A 17,177-nucleotide genomic window follows, 5' to 3' on the forward strand; every position below is an offset into this window, starting at 1 on the left:
TGCTCTGGTGTATGAAATGCTTGTGCCTATGTCATCAGGGACATGTGGTTTGTCCTCATGACCGTCTCTTACCTCTTGTTCCAGGTGCTGCGTTTTCTCCGTCTCTTTGGCCCTGGGAAGAATGTTCCATCTGTTTGGCGTAGTGCCCGGAGGAAACGCAAAAAGAAACATCGGGAGCTAATGCAAGAAGTGCAGATCCAGGAGGGTGATGCTGCAACTGAGGCAGGAATGGAAGAGAAGTCTCCCTGGGAATATGAGTTTGCTCCTCCTCCTCCTCCGGAGCAGTGCCTCTCAGATGATGAGGTGGGAAGTCTGAGATTTAGGAGGGTCCCTAGCTAGCAAATGGGGAGCTTCTTTACCGCACAGGTAGTCACCCTGCTAAGACAATGCTGGTGAGGGGAGGTTAGGCTGCTATTCCCACTGTGCAGAGGCTGCTCCTTGGATATTAAGCAGGGGCTCCAGAGACCATTCCCCTGTGGGTTAAGAGCCCTTGTATGGTAAGGAATCAGGGGACGCTTTCCCCGTTTTATTGTAGCAGTAGAGAGTCCTCGTATTGCTGGGCTGCCAGTTCCAGCGTTTCTTAATGCAGCTATTAAGATTGAACATGCATCTCTGAGATTTCTTGGAAATGCTCCTCTCCACTGAGAATGAGACAGAATTTGAAAGAAAAAGCTCCTGTTGCCAGCTCTGACAGCAATGACTGACAGGTTTCTTTTTCCTGCTGTGCTGCAGATCACTATGATGGCACCTGTGGAGTCCAAGTTTTCCCAGTCTACTGGAGACATAGACAAAGTGACAGATACCAAGCCCAAGGTATCTGAATGGCGTTATGGGCCAGCCCAGCTCTGGTATGATATGTTGGGGATTCCTGAGGATGGCAGTGGATTTGACTATGGTTTCAAACTAAGAGAGCATGCGAGAGAACAGGAGACTTCAGGTCATTCTGTGGAGAAGGTGAGAGAAAGCATGTGTAAGTGGGAGGGGGCTGCGAGGGTGTGGTTGTGTGTGGTGGTGGTGGAGCACAATAGAGAAGGAAATGGAGCTGGGGTGGTGAATAAGGCTGGGAACCATCCAGTGGAAGAGATGTGAGTGGGAGGGGGAAAGGAGGAGGATTCACAATGGAGAAGGTAGGGAATCTTTCTTCTATAGTTTAAGTGGAAAAATCAAAGTTAACTAGGGTCTAATGCTATTGTTCTCCCCTCTGCAGAACTTGGGAGTGATGGCTGAGAAGGACGACTTACTGGCTGATGAGCACTTCCTTATGGTGACACAGCTACAGTGGGAGGATGATGTGATCTGGAATGGGGAGGATGTCAAACACAAAGGGACTAAAACACAGCGTGCGAGCCTGGCAGGCTGGCTGCCCTCCAGTATGACCAGAAACGCCACTGCGTACAATGCCCAACAAGGTGCACGGCAGCTGCCTTTACACTTTCTCATGCCCACACCCTGAGTTAGCCTAATTGAGAATGTCATGTGTACCCCATTCTCTCTTCTTCAGCATGTGGGGTTGTGTTCTTTCTCCATCAAGAAGTGGCTTTTGCTAAACCAAGTTGAGGACAAAGCCTTTTGTCCTTCTCCTACCCAAGCAGGCTTGGCCTCTTCTGTTAGACGAGAGAACACTGAAAGCCAAGTGCATGTCCAGCGAAATGTCCTGCTGTCCTTCCCCTTTCCAACTGAAATGGGGGGCTGGACCTACCTAATTCAGTACCAAAGGCTGCTGTATTTGAGATCCCCTAGTGACTGTTCAGATTTCCATTTATGGCAGCACTAAAATCCCTCTGCTTTGCAAGTTAATGCTTGGGTGCTTGCTCTTCAGGGGCCAGTGGAATTTTGTGTATTTTATCAGAGGTGACATTTTAAAAGGAACCTTTCTCACATTCCTGAGACAATAATATTTTGGGGCTTCTCTAGCTAAAGGAACACAGTTTTTACAAACATCGAACTTTTCTCTCAAGCTTAGACATAAGCTGGTTTTTAAAACTGAACTGTAAATCCAGAATTATTCTTTGTTCATTGTAACTTATTCTGTGTCTCCAAGGAAAAGCTGATGGAACTGTCGGGTTATGCCAGTTACTCTCATTTTTGGATGCTGCTACTTTGTCTCCCTGAGTCCTCAGCTCTGCTATTCAGACACCCTGAGGAGCGGGGAAGCAGATTAGATAGCAGGGGGTAGTGCAGATGGGGGAGGAAGACGGGATCAGGGCTCTGAGAGGGCAAGGAAAAACTCTGGCAATGCAGGGGTAGTGCTTGGGGTCAGGAGCAGCTTTATGTTACAGAACGTGGAGAAAGTGATCGGGGAGAGGTTGTTCTAGATTTGATTCTGACAAATAAGGAGGAACTGGTAGAGAATTTGATGGTGGAAGGCAGCTTGGGTGAAAGTGGTCATGAAATGATTAGAGTTCATGATTCTAAGGAATGGTTGGAGGGAAGACAGCAGAATAAAGACAATGAATTTCAAGAAGGCAGACTTCAGCAAATTGGTAGGTAAGATCCCGTGGAAAACAAATCTCAGGGAAAAACGTTCAGGAGAGTTAGCAGTTTTTTAAAGATACGTTATTAAGGGCATAAGAGCAAACTATCCCAACGGGTAGGAAAAATAGGAAGTATGTTAACAGACCACCCTGGCTTAACCAAGAGAACTTCAACAACCTGGAACTCAAAAAAAAAATCATAAAAAAACTCGGAAACTAGGTCAAATTACAAAAGATGAATATAAAAAACAACACAAGAATGTAGAGACAAAGTCAGGCCAAGATTTTCACAAAATGAGATTAAATTAGGTAGGGACATAAGGGGTAACAAGAAAACATTTTACAAATACATTAGAAGCAGGAAGGGGACTGTGGTGGGGCAGCTGTCCCACCTTGGAGAGGCTGCGCAGAACCCAGCCAATCAGAAAAGGGTTTATTGGGAGAGCCAGTCAGGAGAAGGCTTGCTGGAGCAGCCCATATATAAAGGGCTGCTCAGCGGAGCAAGGGGCAGTCTCTTCCTGGAGGGCAAGGGGGAAGGACTGTCTGCCTAGGAGCACCGGAGATACTGCAGCGCTGGGAAGAGTAGTGGAGCAAGAGGAGCTGTTGGCTGACCATAGCCAGACTGAGACCCTGAAGCAAGGGCAGTTCTTTGACAGTGTAAGGAGTCATGTGGCTAGGGGGAAGCAGTAGATATGATATATCTTGACTTTAGTAAGCCTTTTGATACTGTCTCATATGACCTTCTCATAAGCAAACTAGAGAAATATAGCCTAGACAAACCTACCATAAGGTGAGTGCACAACTGGTTGAAAAACTGTGCTCAGAGAGTGGTTATCAGTGGTTCACAGTCAAGCTGGGAGGACATATCAAGTGGGGTCCTGCAGGGATCAGTCCTGGGTCCAGTTCTGTTCAGTATCTTAATAAATAATATTGATAATGGCACAGAGAGTACACTTATAAAATTTGTGGAAAATGCCAAGCTGGGAGGGGTTGCACGCCCTTTGGAGGACAGGATTAGCATTCAAAATGATCTTGACTAACTGAAGAAATGGTCTGAAATAAATAGGATGAAATTCAATAAGGACAAATGCAAAGTACTGCACTTAGGAAGGAACAAACAATTGCACAAATACAAAATGGAAAATGACTAGGAAGGAGTTCTGCAGAAAAGGATCTGGGGGTTTTAGTGGATCACAGACTAAATGTGAGTCAACAGTGTAACACTGTTGCAAAAAGAGTGAACATCATTCTATTCTGTGTTAGCAGGTGTGTTGTAAGCACAACACGGGAAGTTATTCTTTCACTCATCACTGATAATACCACAGCTGGAGTACAGTGTGCAGTTCTGGGCAGCACACTTCGGGGAAAAGAATCTGTTTCAAGTGCTTCTTGGAGCTGAGTTGTAGAGGAATTTGTGTGCAGTTGTTTGACTATATGCTAGAAGTGAAAGGTGGGTAGTTGTGGAGGTAGTGTCAGATTAGGGGGCAGGTTAAGGAGGAGATGGTTCAACACCTGCAGAAGAGGAATACTGTCTTTTAAAAAATCAGTCAAATAAGTGACTTTTACTATATTCTGGACAGTATCCTTTCTGCCCCATTCTGCTGTTGATTCTAGCCTCCCCTCCAGGATTCCTGAGATCTTGCATAGCAGAAATGTGAATTCAGTTTTCCTTTTTAAACTAAAGGAGGAAAGTCGAAGATCCCTTTATATAGTAAAATCCACACTCCAGGGTGGGATTTCTGGCCTAAGGGTGCTGCCTCAGGTCCCACCATAAAAGATAAAGCCCTCAATTTTGCCCAGTGGAAAGAAGCTTCTCTTTCCCCCAAACTGTGCACTCTGTTAGGAATAAACCTTCTGTTCCCTTAATAGGGACATGGGAATTGCTGAACTGCACCATAAGTGACCCATCTAGTCCAGCATCCTATCTCTGACAATGGCTCTTAATAACAGCTATGGAATAATTTGCCTATATGAGAGGTTTCTTAATCTTGGGCAATGAATGTTTGGTTTATGCCTTGAAACATGAAGGTTTATATCCCTTGTAAATTTGTATTCTTTCTGAAGAAATTGCATGTATTTTTATTGTTCATATCCATGTTGAATCCTTTGAATGACATGAAGGTCTTTGTTTTAGTCTGGTGGCAATGAGTTCCACAGATTTATTATGCATTGAGTAGAAAAACAATTTACTTTTCAGATTTAAATGTTCTTGTTTTATGCAAGAGGGTAAATAACAGCACTCCACACCATTAATTCTTATATGTCTTTATCATATCCTCTCTTGTCTGCTCACTAGGCAGTCCTAATCTATTCAATCTGTCCTCAGACAGAACTCTCAGGTTTGTATAATCTTTCTTGCCCATCTTTGGACCCCTTCAATTTTTGCTATATCTCTTCAGATGGAGTAACCATAACTGAACATGTTATTACAGGTCAGGACATATCATTTATTTATATAATGACACAATATGTTCAGTATCGTGTCTCTCAATGCAACGTAACATCTAGTTTTGCTTTTTTTAACCTCTGTTGTGCACTGAGCAGGTCTCTTATTGAGCTGTTCACAGCATTGACCAAGTCAGATCCTATCTAGTATTGGGAAGAATACTCTGGTGCTGCTCCACTGAAATATATCCTGCTGGGCTTGGGGGAGAAAGGCAGCATTTCATTACCATCAGCATTTCAGAGCCTCCTGCTAGCAGCAGCCATGTTGCTGGAATGTAACATTCTTTGGGGTCAAGATTTGTGAGGCAAGGATCCTACCCCTAGGCAGGGACTGGAAACTGTTTTCCATCTGGGTTTGAGTTCTGGTTTAACCCTAATGTTACTCTTGTTTTCCTCTCCAGGGCTGAACCGTAGTGGCTCTTTGCTCAATCCACCCATTCCACTAGTGCAGAAACCCAGTGTAGCAGGGGTCCTGGGCATCGCAAAGGGCAAAGAGAAACAGCCTCCTGAGCAGCAAGGTAATGAGCAAGCGTTAGTCTGTGAATAGTAGGCTATGTGGAGAGAGACTTCTGCATAAACTTGGGCTCAATACTAGGGGTAGGAGGGTCCTTCTATAATCAATTACTTACAGGTCAGCAGGATGTCCTGCTGACTTACATAACCTCTCAAAGGGCCTTCTCTGTCCCTCTTAGAGAGTCTCTTCTTATCCCCCATAAAGCAAAGTACCATGGACTTTCTTGAGTTATCAGAGCTCCTAAGAGGCTTGTGACCTCTCTGAGATCTTTTACTTTGCTTATCTGAAGGTCTTCCCCTTTAATGGCAAACTATCATGGGGGCCACGTGTAGCTCTTCAGAGACCTTTTGCCCAACTGTAGTGGGGTACAGGCTTACGCGAAGGCTCTGTCCTGCTACAGTATAAGGTTCTGTATGCATTTTTTTTGGCTTTGGAGGCATGGAAACAAGAGCCCTTGGAAGGAGGGAAAGATTGGGTAGAACTGAAATGGGACAAAAGTGCTGAATTGAAAAGTTGCTATAGTAATCTTTGTGGAGTGTTAACCATCAAAGATCACATTCTGCTATCTTTGCAGCTGCCCTGGATGAAGATAAACCTTGGTTCTCCATTTTCCCAATCGATAATGAGGAGTTAGTGTATGGCCGTTGGGAAGACAATATCATCTGGGATGACCAGGCGATGGAAATGTTCTTGGATCCTCCAGTCCTGACACTTGACCCAAATGATGAAAACATCATCCTGGGTATGATCATGGCGTTAGCCCTTTGTCTGTGTCTCTGCTTGGAGCTGATATTTCCAGACCAGTTGGACAGAGCAGAGCAGGGAATGAGGGCACTTATTGGAAAGCAGGGGTACTTAAAAGGCAGGCGGTGCCTAAAGGAGTACAAAAACTAGTCTTGAAGAGGAAAGACAAGTGCATTCTATTCTGGAGGGGTGAAAGTAGGAGTGTGGGGTAATAATTGTGTTTTGGGGATATTTTATGTAGATGGGAGTCTCCAGTGAGTGGCTGTCCATTCTTTGCTACCCTGTGGCAGGAATTGACTGGTTGGGCCAACACTCCTACCCTTCTTGTGTTTTTAAAGAATTCTGGAAGCTATTTACAAATGATCCAACAAAACTAAGACAAAAGTAATCACTAACAAGTTGGCACATGCGTTTCCAACTCCATGTTCAAAGCACCAGAAGACAAGGAAAAGTGAACCAAACTGAATTATACAGCAAAAGAAATTAATCCATGTCCTAATGCCTTGGCTTCCAAATGATCAACATCCTAACCTTACTTGAAGACAACATATTGTGAGGAAATAAAGGGAGAAGAATCTTATGACAGCCTTTTTCAGTGTCCCTAGCTTGAGGCTCCTGCTCACTCAGACTGAGAGCAGACTTTCCAGGCTACAGAAGCTCCGTGCTGGAGTTGTATTTTTTTCTGGAGTCTCTGTGTCTGTCTCCCATTTCATTACATATTTGCTCCCTGAATCTTCGCTAGAACAATATAACTTGAAAACAGCTCTTGATTTTTTACTAGAGGTGCCTTGCTAGAGCCTTTATTTGTGCTCTGGGGCACTGATTCCTTGCTGTCAGGGAGTAGGGCTTGTGATGGCAAATGTGGAAGGCGGTGGAATCGTTCTGATATTTTGGCAAGTGTTGACGTGGTAAGAGGTTTTGAATTGCTGTAGAGATCTTTTCCGAGTCAGAAAGAAGCTGTGCTGATGTAGAAAATCTTCAGGAACAGCACTTGAAGTACACTCTGACTTTTCTGTGTTCATTACTAGAAATTCCTGATGAAAAGGAAGAGATGACTTTGAACTCTCCCTCCAAGGAGAACAAGAAAGAATCATCTCTAAAGAAGAGTAGGATCCTGTTGGGAAAAACAGGCGTCATCAAGGAAGAACCACAGCAGGTCACTGAGAGTCTCAGTGCTTTGGGGATAGGAATGGGTTAGGAGGAGTGATTTTTGACTTTTTTTTTTTTTTTTTTTTTATGTGGTGTTAAATCAGAATATGTCTCAGCCGGAGGTGAAGGATCCCTGGAATCTCTCCAATGATGAGTTTTACTATCCCAAACAGCAGGGGCTTCGAGGAACCTTTGGAGGGAACATCATCCAGGTAGTGACAATGGGGCTGACTTTAGGGTGGAGGCAGTGATCTCCTTATCTTCATGCAGAAATCTCCTGCTGGGATTTAGTTGAATCTTGTCTGGCATCAAAATAGTTATCCTTCTGTGTGTGTAAGTTATCACACTGCTGTTCCTCTCAGATCCTCATTGTTCAGGTTATTTCCTTGTTTAAGACAAAATCCTGGGACGGTATCCATGGGTCGTGTCAAACTGTGATGTGTGCAGTAGAGTCTCCCATCATTGTACCATGCCAGTCTTGTTCAGTGTATCACCCTCGGTCTGCACTGCTCTTACTGGAGCTCTGTGGATGCTTGTGCTGTGGAGACTTGAGGTGGTGCTTCTGTTGCCAAGTTTATTTGACCAGGAGATTATCAAATATCGGTTAAACATTGGTAAATCTGAGTCAATGCTCATGTAAACCAAGGCAATGGGATCTCCCCCCGTTAAAGGGTACTGTTGTAAAATCCTAGCTAGGTTTCCTATCTCTTAAGCAATGGGGAAAATGTACGCAATTCTAAATGCCCTTCTTTCTTGGTTATAGATATAGGAATGCTTTCCCTTTCTTCAAGTAATAAAGATCCCTTTCCCCATTTGGATGCTCTTTGAGCTGTTAACTGGGGGAACATTGTCTCTCTTGCACCACAGAAAGTGAGCCATGCTTGGACATGATTTCTGTGAGAGAACATGCCTCTAGGGGGTCCAAATACCTTGGTCACTTTTGCAGCTAATAGAATAAAACATTTCAAGTGCCTGCCATAAGACTGTGGGGAAGTTTCTCTGTGGTCGTTGTAGACTGGGCTCTGTACTGATGTCTGTTCTCTGTGTCTGTTTCTCTCTTGGTCCCAGCACTCTATCCCTGCAGTGGAACTTCGCCAGCCATTCTTCCCCACCCATATGGGTCCTATGAAGCTCCGACAATTTCATCGCCCTCCATTGAAGAAGTATTCCTTTGGGACCTTGTCCCAGCCAGGACCCCATTCTGTGCAGCCACTGCTGAAACATATCAAGAAGAAAGCCAAGGTAAAGCAGTATTTCTTTGTATATCTAGATCTGTCCAAAGTCTCCATTGCCATGGTACATCTGTTTGACATGCTGTTTCCCTGATACTCTCTTCTTGCATTCACACAGATGAGAGAGCAGGAGCGGCAGGCTTCAGGAGGTGGGGAGATGTTCTTCATGCGCACACCACAGGACCTAACTGGTAAGGATGGTGACCTCATCCTTGCTGAGTATAGTGAGGAAAATGGTCCTTTAATGATGCAGGTTGGCATGGCAACAAAGATAAAGAACTACTACAAGCGGGTGAGTGTTGTAAAGAAATGTCTAATGTTTAAACATTAAGTTATATATTTAATGTTATAAACCAATCTAAAAGGGAATTTTTCTGCTTTGTCGTCTTTGTATGGCTGATATAACTGTAGAACCACAACTATAATTTTACATTCAGATGGTTAAACCAGATAATTGCATCTGGAGTAGCAGTGTGTGTCGCTGTGATGCCTCCTTTGTATTTGTGAATGGGCATTGAGTCGTTATATGTTCCATGGTCTGTTCTGAGTGTTCACGGTCGCACACTGGAGAGTCTTTAATTTTCCATTTGTGCAGCAAGTATCGGCATCTGCCATGGTTTGTGCGGATACGGATTATGGTTGCCCATGAGTTTCGTGGGAGACTGAAGCCAGGGATCTTCTGCATCGGGTCTTTCATTAGGTGTTTCTCTATAACTTCTTGTGAACTCCATTCAGCTTTATGGTGAAAACTAATGAACAGAGCCCTGCGCAGATACAGAATGTGTATCCGCATCCATCCGCAATCTGCAAAAATGGCTCTCGGAAATCTACATCCACTGTTGCGGATATCTGCAGATACAAAGCGGATATCTGTGGATTTGCAGGGCTCTAATAATAAACCTTCGCTGTTAGCCCATGGTTTGTTAACCCCAGAAGAATCTCATGAATGCCTGTTGCCAGACACACAGCATGGAACCTCTCCCCTTAGGATATTAACATGGTAATAAGAAAACAAAGAGAGAGCCTGTAAAATATTCATAAATGGCTCTATTTACTGAAAAAAGGACATTCACAGAGCAAAGTTTGCCTTGGTAAACACAGACCTGGAGTCTTCCATACAGCCTTCAGTAATGATTAAGTTTGCTTAGTTTGGCTGCGGTGGCCAAAGTTCTGGGAACGTTTTATGAGCAGCCTGTAATTGTGGTTTTTTTGACTCTCACAATGGGTATATAATGCATTAAGCTGAGCTGCTGCCTTATTGACTGTATCATGGTTTTCTCTCTGGGGATTAAAAACATTCGCATGCTCCCCTCTACTATAATATGAAATGCTGGTGAGCAAATGGGAGATGGAAATGTTAGTGGCCATGGTAAAGGTTAAGGCTCATTCTAAACCATCCCTGGGTGTAGAGTGAAATAATTAAAAAAAAAAAAAGGAAAGGGTGGGGGGCAGCCATAAAGGCTCCAAATGAAAACTGCAATCCAGCAGGGCCCCCGTTCACACTGTTCAAACACAGTTGAAGGATTTTGACTTGGTGGCCCTGCAGAAACAGGGTACTACTATACAAAAACTTGTTCTAGGCAGGGAGCACTCAGAATATAGGGGAACCCCACTGAACGTAATACAATTCCCCTGGGAAAAAATGTTGAGTGGGTGTGATTGTGGGTTTTTCCTACACAGCTACAATCTGAATCTATATACATGTGTCATGATGTGCCCCTTGCGGGCATCAGGAAGTTAAAAACATACTGGCCTGGATACAACAAATTGGTTGGTGGCCATAAACGAAACAAAATGTTAGCTGTTGTGTTAAAGACTGCTTAGTGGGGGTGCTCAAATTGATCCAGGCCCTAAAAAACATAAGAGCAGATTAGAACATCAACAAATAAAGGGATCTTGGGTCTGGTTACAAATTAATTACATTGGTCCCTTACCTAAAACTGCTTGAGGGAATAGATTTGCCTTGGTAATTGTTAATGATTTTTCTAAATGGGGAAAAGCTATTCCCATGAAATCTACCAGAGCAGCTGTGACTGCTAAGCTTCTGCTAGAACAAATCTTTACCAGATGGGAGCTTCCATGGGTAATACTCAAATCAAGGAACACATATTACTGATGAAATTATGCATACCACAGTAGTTTTACCAGGTATACAGGAAAAATAGCATGTTGTTTACCATCCTCAGTCTTCTAAAATAGTTGTTGTAATAATAATAATATCCTAAAGCTAATGCTTACGAAATACCTAAAAAGATAGAATAAAAGGGACGGGAATGTTCAGTTGCCATTAACATTAATGGCCTTGTGGGCTACCTCTCATAAAGCTATGGAGGTAGCTCCCTGTGAAATTATAATGGGGGATAAAATGACACTGCCAGAACACTTAATATGTGCTAGCCCAGACCTAGTACAGGCACTAATGAATCAGTGGATGTCACAGTTAAAAGGGCAACCAAAAAGTGTCCCTTTATGGGTAGCCAAAAACTTACGGGTGGAACAGTAAGCAGCTCAACAATTCAATCACACTGTAAAAAGAAAGAGAAAAAACAGAATGGCTTTGTTGTTGGAATACTTTGTGTTTGTTGAACTATAAATTTGAATATACAAATTAAACCAGCCAAAACAAATAATCCAAACCTCCCACTCAACAAACTCTGGAAACTCATTCCAGACTACAACTACAATTGAGTGGTTGAGTGGACAAAGCCAACAACAACAGATACTTCAATCCTTGGCACAGATAAACTGGATATTAGAAAAACAGATGTGGTTGAAAATCTGCATAGTAATTACAACTACACTAAAAACACTGGTAAAATAAACTTAAAAGTATCATATTCTCAATGTAAAAAAGGGATGACAACTTTATTTTCTATGGGAACATTAGAAGGGGACATATTGAGGTCTACATTTTGTAAAATTAGGGTGTGTAATTTTAGGGCTAGTGTATTAATTAAAATCAGACAAGCACAAACCCTGGAAAAAACCCCCGAAGTCAATCCAAATAATGTATATCATCCAAAAAAGTCAAAAATGTACTTACTAAAAATTAGCTTTAAAACATAAACCAGCAGGAATGTGTATAGGACAATCAGGAACGTTTCAAATAATTTATCCATAGGTTGTATCAAAAGAAATAAAAAGGCACTAACAACTCCCCCAGATTTTTACTCAGAGTCAGAATAGTACAAAAATTGTGTAATGTCATTTGAAAAAACACCAGTGGGTACTGTCTGGGTTTAATGGAACTTGGTCTACTGCATCTAAACAAGTAGCATGAAGGGCCACTTAATAGCAGTTGTTGCAATTCGTTGCCAATATACATACCAATTCTTCTTTGAGTGCTTGGTCATGTCAATTCCAAATAGGTGTGTGTGGCTGCGTGCACGGTCGTCGGAAGGTTTTTCCCCTACTGGTACCTATTGGGGAGGCTGTGGAGCCCACTGGATTGGCGCCTTCATGGTGGTGTATAGAGGTCTCTGCCGACTCGCCACCTCTTCCTTCTTACTGCCAGTGATGGTTGTTGGAGCAGCTTTTCTCTTGCGATGGCAAGCAGTCCCCTAGTGGACTCTTTCTAGTCATATCTGTAAATAGTTTAAAACTTGGTATTAGTTCAGGTAGTTCTTAGTTGGATAAGTTTCTGTTGGGGGTTCCTCCCACCACGTTTCCCCTCCCAGGGACTGGGGCATGTCTTGGTCTCAACGGTTTAAGCTGTGCAGGTCCTGTCTAAAGCCTATGCCAATGGGAGACCCACACAACTCCTGTTTAAAGTGTTTTTGGGGGAAGCCTATCTGAGAACTGCAAAATGTGTGGATGCTTCTGCCTAAGGACTAAGAAGGAGAGGAACTTTAGGCTGAAACTATTCCTCACGGAGTCAGCCCTTTGTCCCCAGCCTGTACAAGTGGCGTCCGACCTCAAGCCCAGCACTTCAGTGTGGAGTGTGCTGGCCCTGGTAAGAGAGGCTGTGGCGCCAGAAAAGGACTCTGGCTCCAGGGATCCTCGGCACCACCACTCCCTGGCACCGAAGACCTCCTCTGGTGTGCGTGCCCGGCACCGTCCCCATTTGCCGGTGCTACACAAAACAAAGAAGATAGAGGTCGCTCTCCCAGTAAAGCAGTGGAACTAGGAGGCACCAGCGAAGCACTGAACTGGGACACCTTGCTCTGGCTCCGACTCAGCTGGCACGATTGACTCTGGCCTCATAGGGAGGTCTGTCGGGTCTGGGTCTCATGGACTCCCCAGTGTGGGAGTCTCGGGAGGAGGACTTGCACCTTACCTCCACGCTGTAAACCTTTGAAGTGGCTAGGGACCTCATAGCGATAATGGCGCAGTCCCCTGCATGGGCACCGTCACTGTAAAAAGGCACCATGCCTTCTGGGGCAAGCCGGCGATGATGTGGCACCACTCCCTGGCACTGTCTCGCTCCACACCGCCCTAGTTGCCAGGGTTGGAGTCCTCATCAGACTTGGAGGCGGAGTCGAATGCCTCTAGGCGAAGCTGTTACGCTTATAAAAAGCACACAAGATCTTTTTTCAGGGGAAAAGGCAATATGCTGCATTTATTGAGAATATAGCAGTTAGCATATGCTTTTCACACACACACCATGCACGCAGTCCCACCAGTCGATGTTCTAGTTACCAGTCCAGAGTTTGGATCAATGTAATGGCCAGCCAGATTGGTCGCAGAGTGGAGCCGGGCTCTGTTGCTCGCAATCCGAGGCTCCTGGAGTTGTTGGCAAGACGAACCCGAAGTCCCATGGCAAAGCACCCTGTCTTTTTAGTCCTTTTTCTTCATTGAAGTCTGTGGATTTTGCTGTGTCATTTTATGACCGGTTACTCCTCATTTGATGTTAACATTCCAAAACACCTCCAGGAGGGCCTTCCTGTCTGGTTTCAATTTAATCAATTATCTTGTGTTTTAAGGGTGCTAGTCTCCACCTCAGGGTCATCAATCTGCTATTCCTCAATCATGGATAGGTGTAGATGGTTCTCTGGCTTCGTTAAGTCTCTTCACTCCTCCTCCCTTGGCCATCTGGCTCTAACAATGGCCTTCACACCTTATCTTTTCCTGATACATACATTCCTCATTCACACAAACAGTTCTTCACAGAGACCTTCAAAGGTATACAAATAGCAGTGTTTTATGTTAAACAAGAAAGGCATTGTAAATTAAACATTATTAAATCTTGTAACTACATTGGGGCCTGGACCTTCAAAATTCCTCTAATCTAATTAACGTAGATACAGACAAAGTCCTGTCTTTTACTTACAAGGCATGAAAAAGAAGAAAATAGCTAATACTAATATCAACTATCCTATTCATTTATTCTAACAACTTAAACCTTACTGACAGGTTTCAGAGTAGCAGCCGTGTTAGTCTGTATTCGCAAAAAGAAAAGGAGTACTTGTGGCACCTTAGAGACTAATCAATTTATTTGAGCATAAGCTTTCGTGAGCTACGCTCACTTCATCGGATGCATACTGTGGAAAATACAGAAGACGTTTTTATACACACAAACCATGAAAAAATGGGTGATTATCACTACAAAAGGTTTTCTCTCCCCCCACCCCACTCTCCTGCTGGTAATAGCTTATGTAAAGTGATCACTCTCCTTACAATGTGTACGATAACCTGGATTTGTGCTGGAAATGGCCCACCTTGATTATCATACACATTGTAAGGAGAGTGATCACTTTACATAAGCTATTACCAGCAGGAGAGTGGGGTGGGGGAGAGTAAACCTGTTGTTGTGATGATCACCCATTTTTTTTCATGGTTTTTGTGTATAAAAACGTCTTCTGTATTTTCCACAGTATGCATCCTATGAAGTGAGCTGTAGCTCACGAAAGCTTATGCTCAGATAAATTGGTTAGTCTCTAAGGTGCCACAAGTACTCCTTTCCTTTCTTTAAACCTTACTATAAAACATGCAATACATATAACAAAACATAATCAATTATCCAGCACAGTAGCCATGGTACAACAAGCCCGGCACCGCTCTTGGCACTGCTCCTGGCACTGCTCCAGACAACAGGAAGGGCAGCCATTGCCTTTGATGTCATAGCCACTGCCCTGGCAGGCACCACAATGGCCCTTCTGGATCCCATGGGCCTACCACCAAGCCCAAGAGCTGGGGTCCAGATCCTTGTCCGTGGCTTCGGAGGCACGGGCCCCTCCATCATCAACATCTGTAGCCTGGGAACCTCCATGGGGACAAGAGATGGGCACGCAGGCCAGCACTGAGACTGCAGCGGGACCCGGCATCGGGGCCGGTACTGAGATGGGCCCGGGCCCGGAGACCAGCACTGCTCCTGGCACCACTCAGGGTGTTTCAGCATGGGAGATGCCTGCAAGCCAGAGGGGCAGGAAGACCTGGTGCCCCTGCAGGCATCTTCCCCTGATGAAGCGGTGGTGGGCACGTGTACCACGCTGCTGGCCATGGACAACAGAGCCCACCAGGAGTTGATCAGATGGGTGGCTCAAAATTTGGCCATGCAGATGGAGGAGGTGTCAGAGGAGACCAACTCCATAGTCAATATTTTGGTGCCTGAAGGTGCCTTGAGGGTGACTTTGCCACTCATTAAGACCATCCACAACACTACTAAAGCATTGTGGCAAACGCCCGTTTCTCTTTCCTCACTCGGCAATAGGGTGGAGAGGAAGTATTTTGTGCCTTTCAAAGGGTATGAGTACCTGTTCACTTACCCTCAGCCGGGCACTCTGGTGGTGGAGGTTGCCAACCAAAAGGAAAGGCAGGGAGGGACAACTGGAACTGACACTTAAATCCAAGGAGGTGATGAAGCTGGATCTCTTCGGTAGGAAGATATATTCTACCGGAGGGGCTCCAGCTTTGCATTGCCGATCAGCAGACAGTCCTTAGCTGCTATAGTTTTAATTCTTGCAAGATGTCTAAATTTAAAGAACTACTTCCAGCGGACTCCTGCTGGGCTAGGCTGCAGTCCTGGTTGATCAAGTCCAGGACCGGGGAAGGGTCCTCCTGTGGGCCTCAAGGAAGGCGGGGTTGTCATGAAGACCTCCTTGCAGGCTTCCTTACATTCGGCCAACTTGGCAACCCATACCATGGCAACAGCCATGGCCATGAGAAGAAGCTCATGGCTTCAGGTGTAAGGGCTCCCGCACGAGGTCCAGCAGACCATTCAGGATTTGTCTTTTGACTGTGTAGGGCTCTTTTTGGCACAAACAGACACTAAGCTCTACAGCCTAAAAGACTCAAGGGCAACTCTGAAGTCCCTGCGGCTTAACAACCAGCCCCCTAAAGAAAGCATTTCAAACCTCAGCCTGCACCTGAATTCTGCCCAGCTTCTCCTAGACAGGATTATAGCAGGAAGCAGGGCAGGAGTAACAGATAGAGACCACCTCAGTCCTTCTCTAACCAGAAAACTGGATTCTTGATAGCCATTACCTCTGCCAGGAGGGTGTGAGAGTTGCAAGTCCTGATTTCTGGGCCTCAGAAAAGCAGCCCCCAGCCTCCAAGCCAAATTCTTTAAGGTGCGCCCAGGGGTGACGCACCAGTTCAGATCTCGGATCGTTTCCCCCCCCCCCCTTTGTAAATCGTCTGTCCCATTTCTACCATGCCTGGGCACAAATCACCGCGGAGCAATGGGTCTTGAGCACGGTAGAATTGGGATATTCTCTCCAGTTCTGTTCCCTCCTGCCTTTCCACCCTCCTTCCCCATCCCTCTTCAGAGACCCTTCTCACGAGCAACTTCTTATGCAGGAGGTGCAAACGCTCCTACAACTTGGGGTGGTAGAGGATGTCCCTTTAGAATTCGGGGGGGGAGAGAGGGTTTCCTATGCCAGGTATCTCCTAATCTTGAAGGCCAAGGTCGGGCTCAGACCTGTTCTAGACCTGCGAAACCTCAACAAATTCATGCATAAGATAAAGTTCTGCATGGTCTCCCTGGCTTACATTATCCCCTCCCTGGATCCGGGGGACTGGTACGCTGCCCTCGACTTGAAGGACATGTATTTTCATGTGTACATAGTCCCGTCCTACAGACAGTTCCTTCGCTTTGTGGGTCAAGAACACCCACTATCAGTTTACGGTTCTTCCATTCAGCCCCTTGGGTGTTCACCAAGTGCATGTCAGTCGTGGCAGCCTTTCTGTGGAAACGACAGGTGCAAGTATTCCCATACCTTGACGACTAGCTAATCAAAGGCCTCTCCAGAGCCCAAGTGGAGGTCCATGTGAGCCTAGTTCAAATGACATTCCACAGGCTTGGCCTCATACTGAATGTAGCAAAGTTGACCCTAACCCTGACTAAGAGAACAGAATTCATTAGAGCTCTCCTGGTCTCTGGTCAAACCAGAGCATTCCTTCTGGAAACTCACTTTCTCACCATGGGCGCCATCATACAGGTCCTCAGGTGATACCCCACCACTATGGCACGAAATTGCCTGAAGCTGCTCGGCCATATGGCCGTTTATACATATGTAATACAGCACACCAGGCTGCGACTCCATCCTCTTCAGGCTTGGCTAGCCTCAGTGTACAGGCCTTATCGAGACTGCCTAGACAAATTGATCTCACTCACTCCCCCAGTTATCGAGTCCCTCAGGTGGTAGCTCGATCCGCAAGCAGTGTGTGCAGGACTGCCCT

General features: G+C 45.1%; 1 protein-coding gene across 11 annotated transcripts in view; it reads left to right on the forward strand.

Annotated features, from left to right (window-relative positions):
- Positions 1-17,177, forward strand: part of TAF1 (TATA-box binding protein associated factor 1) — a 140,014-nt gene that overhangs the window by 25,794 nt on the left and 97,043 nt on the right. For 10 of the 11 annotated variants that reach the window (XR_012160665.1, XM_073358674.1, XM_073358677.1 and 7 more), the window contains 9 exons: positions 85-303; positions 733-954; positions 1,208-1,409; positions 5,321-5,437; positions 6,008-6,175; positions 7,206-7,333; positions 7,431-7,538; positions 8,395-8,568; positions 8,677-8,850. Coding sequence is in view for 10 of the 11 variants with exons in the window: in XM_073358674.1 (XP_073214775.1) it covers positions 85-303; positions 733-954; positions 1,208-1,409; positions 5,321-5,437; positions 6,008-6,175; positions 7,206-7,333; positions 7,431-7,538; positions 8,395-8,568; positions 8,677-8,850 (1,512 nt within the window). In the remaining variant the exon portion in view is untranslated. The remainder of the gene's footprint in view (positions 1-84; positions 304-732; positions 955-1,207; positions 1,410-5,320; positions 5,438-6,007; positions 6,176-7,205; positions 7,334-7,430; positions 7,539-8,394; positions 8,569-8,676; positions 8,851-17,177) is intronic. The other variant, XM_073358671.1, reaches the window with a different exon arrangement.

Source organism: Lepidochelys kempii, chromosome 9 (assembly GCF_965140285.1).
Source record: "Lepidochelys kempii isolate rLepKem1 chromosome 9, rLepKem1.hap1, whole genome shotgun sequence".
Lineage (NCBI taxonomy): Eukaryota > Metazoa > Chordata > Testudines > Cheloniidae > Lepidochelys > Lepidochelys kempii.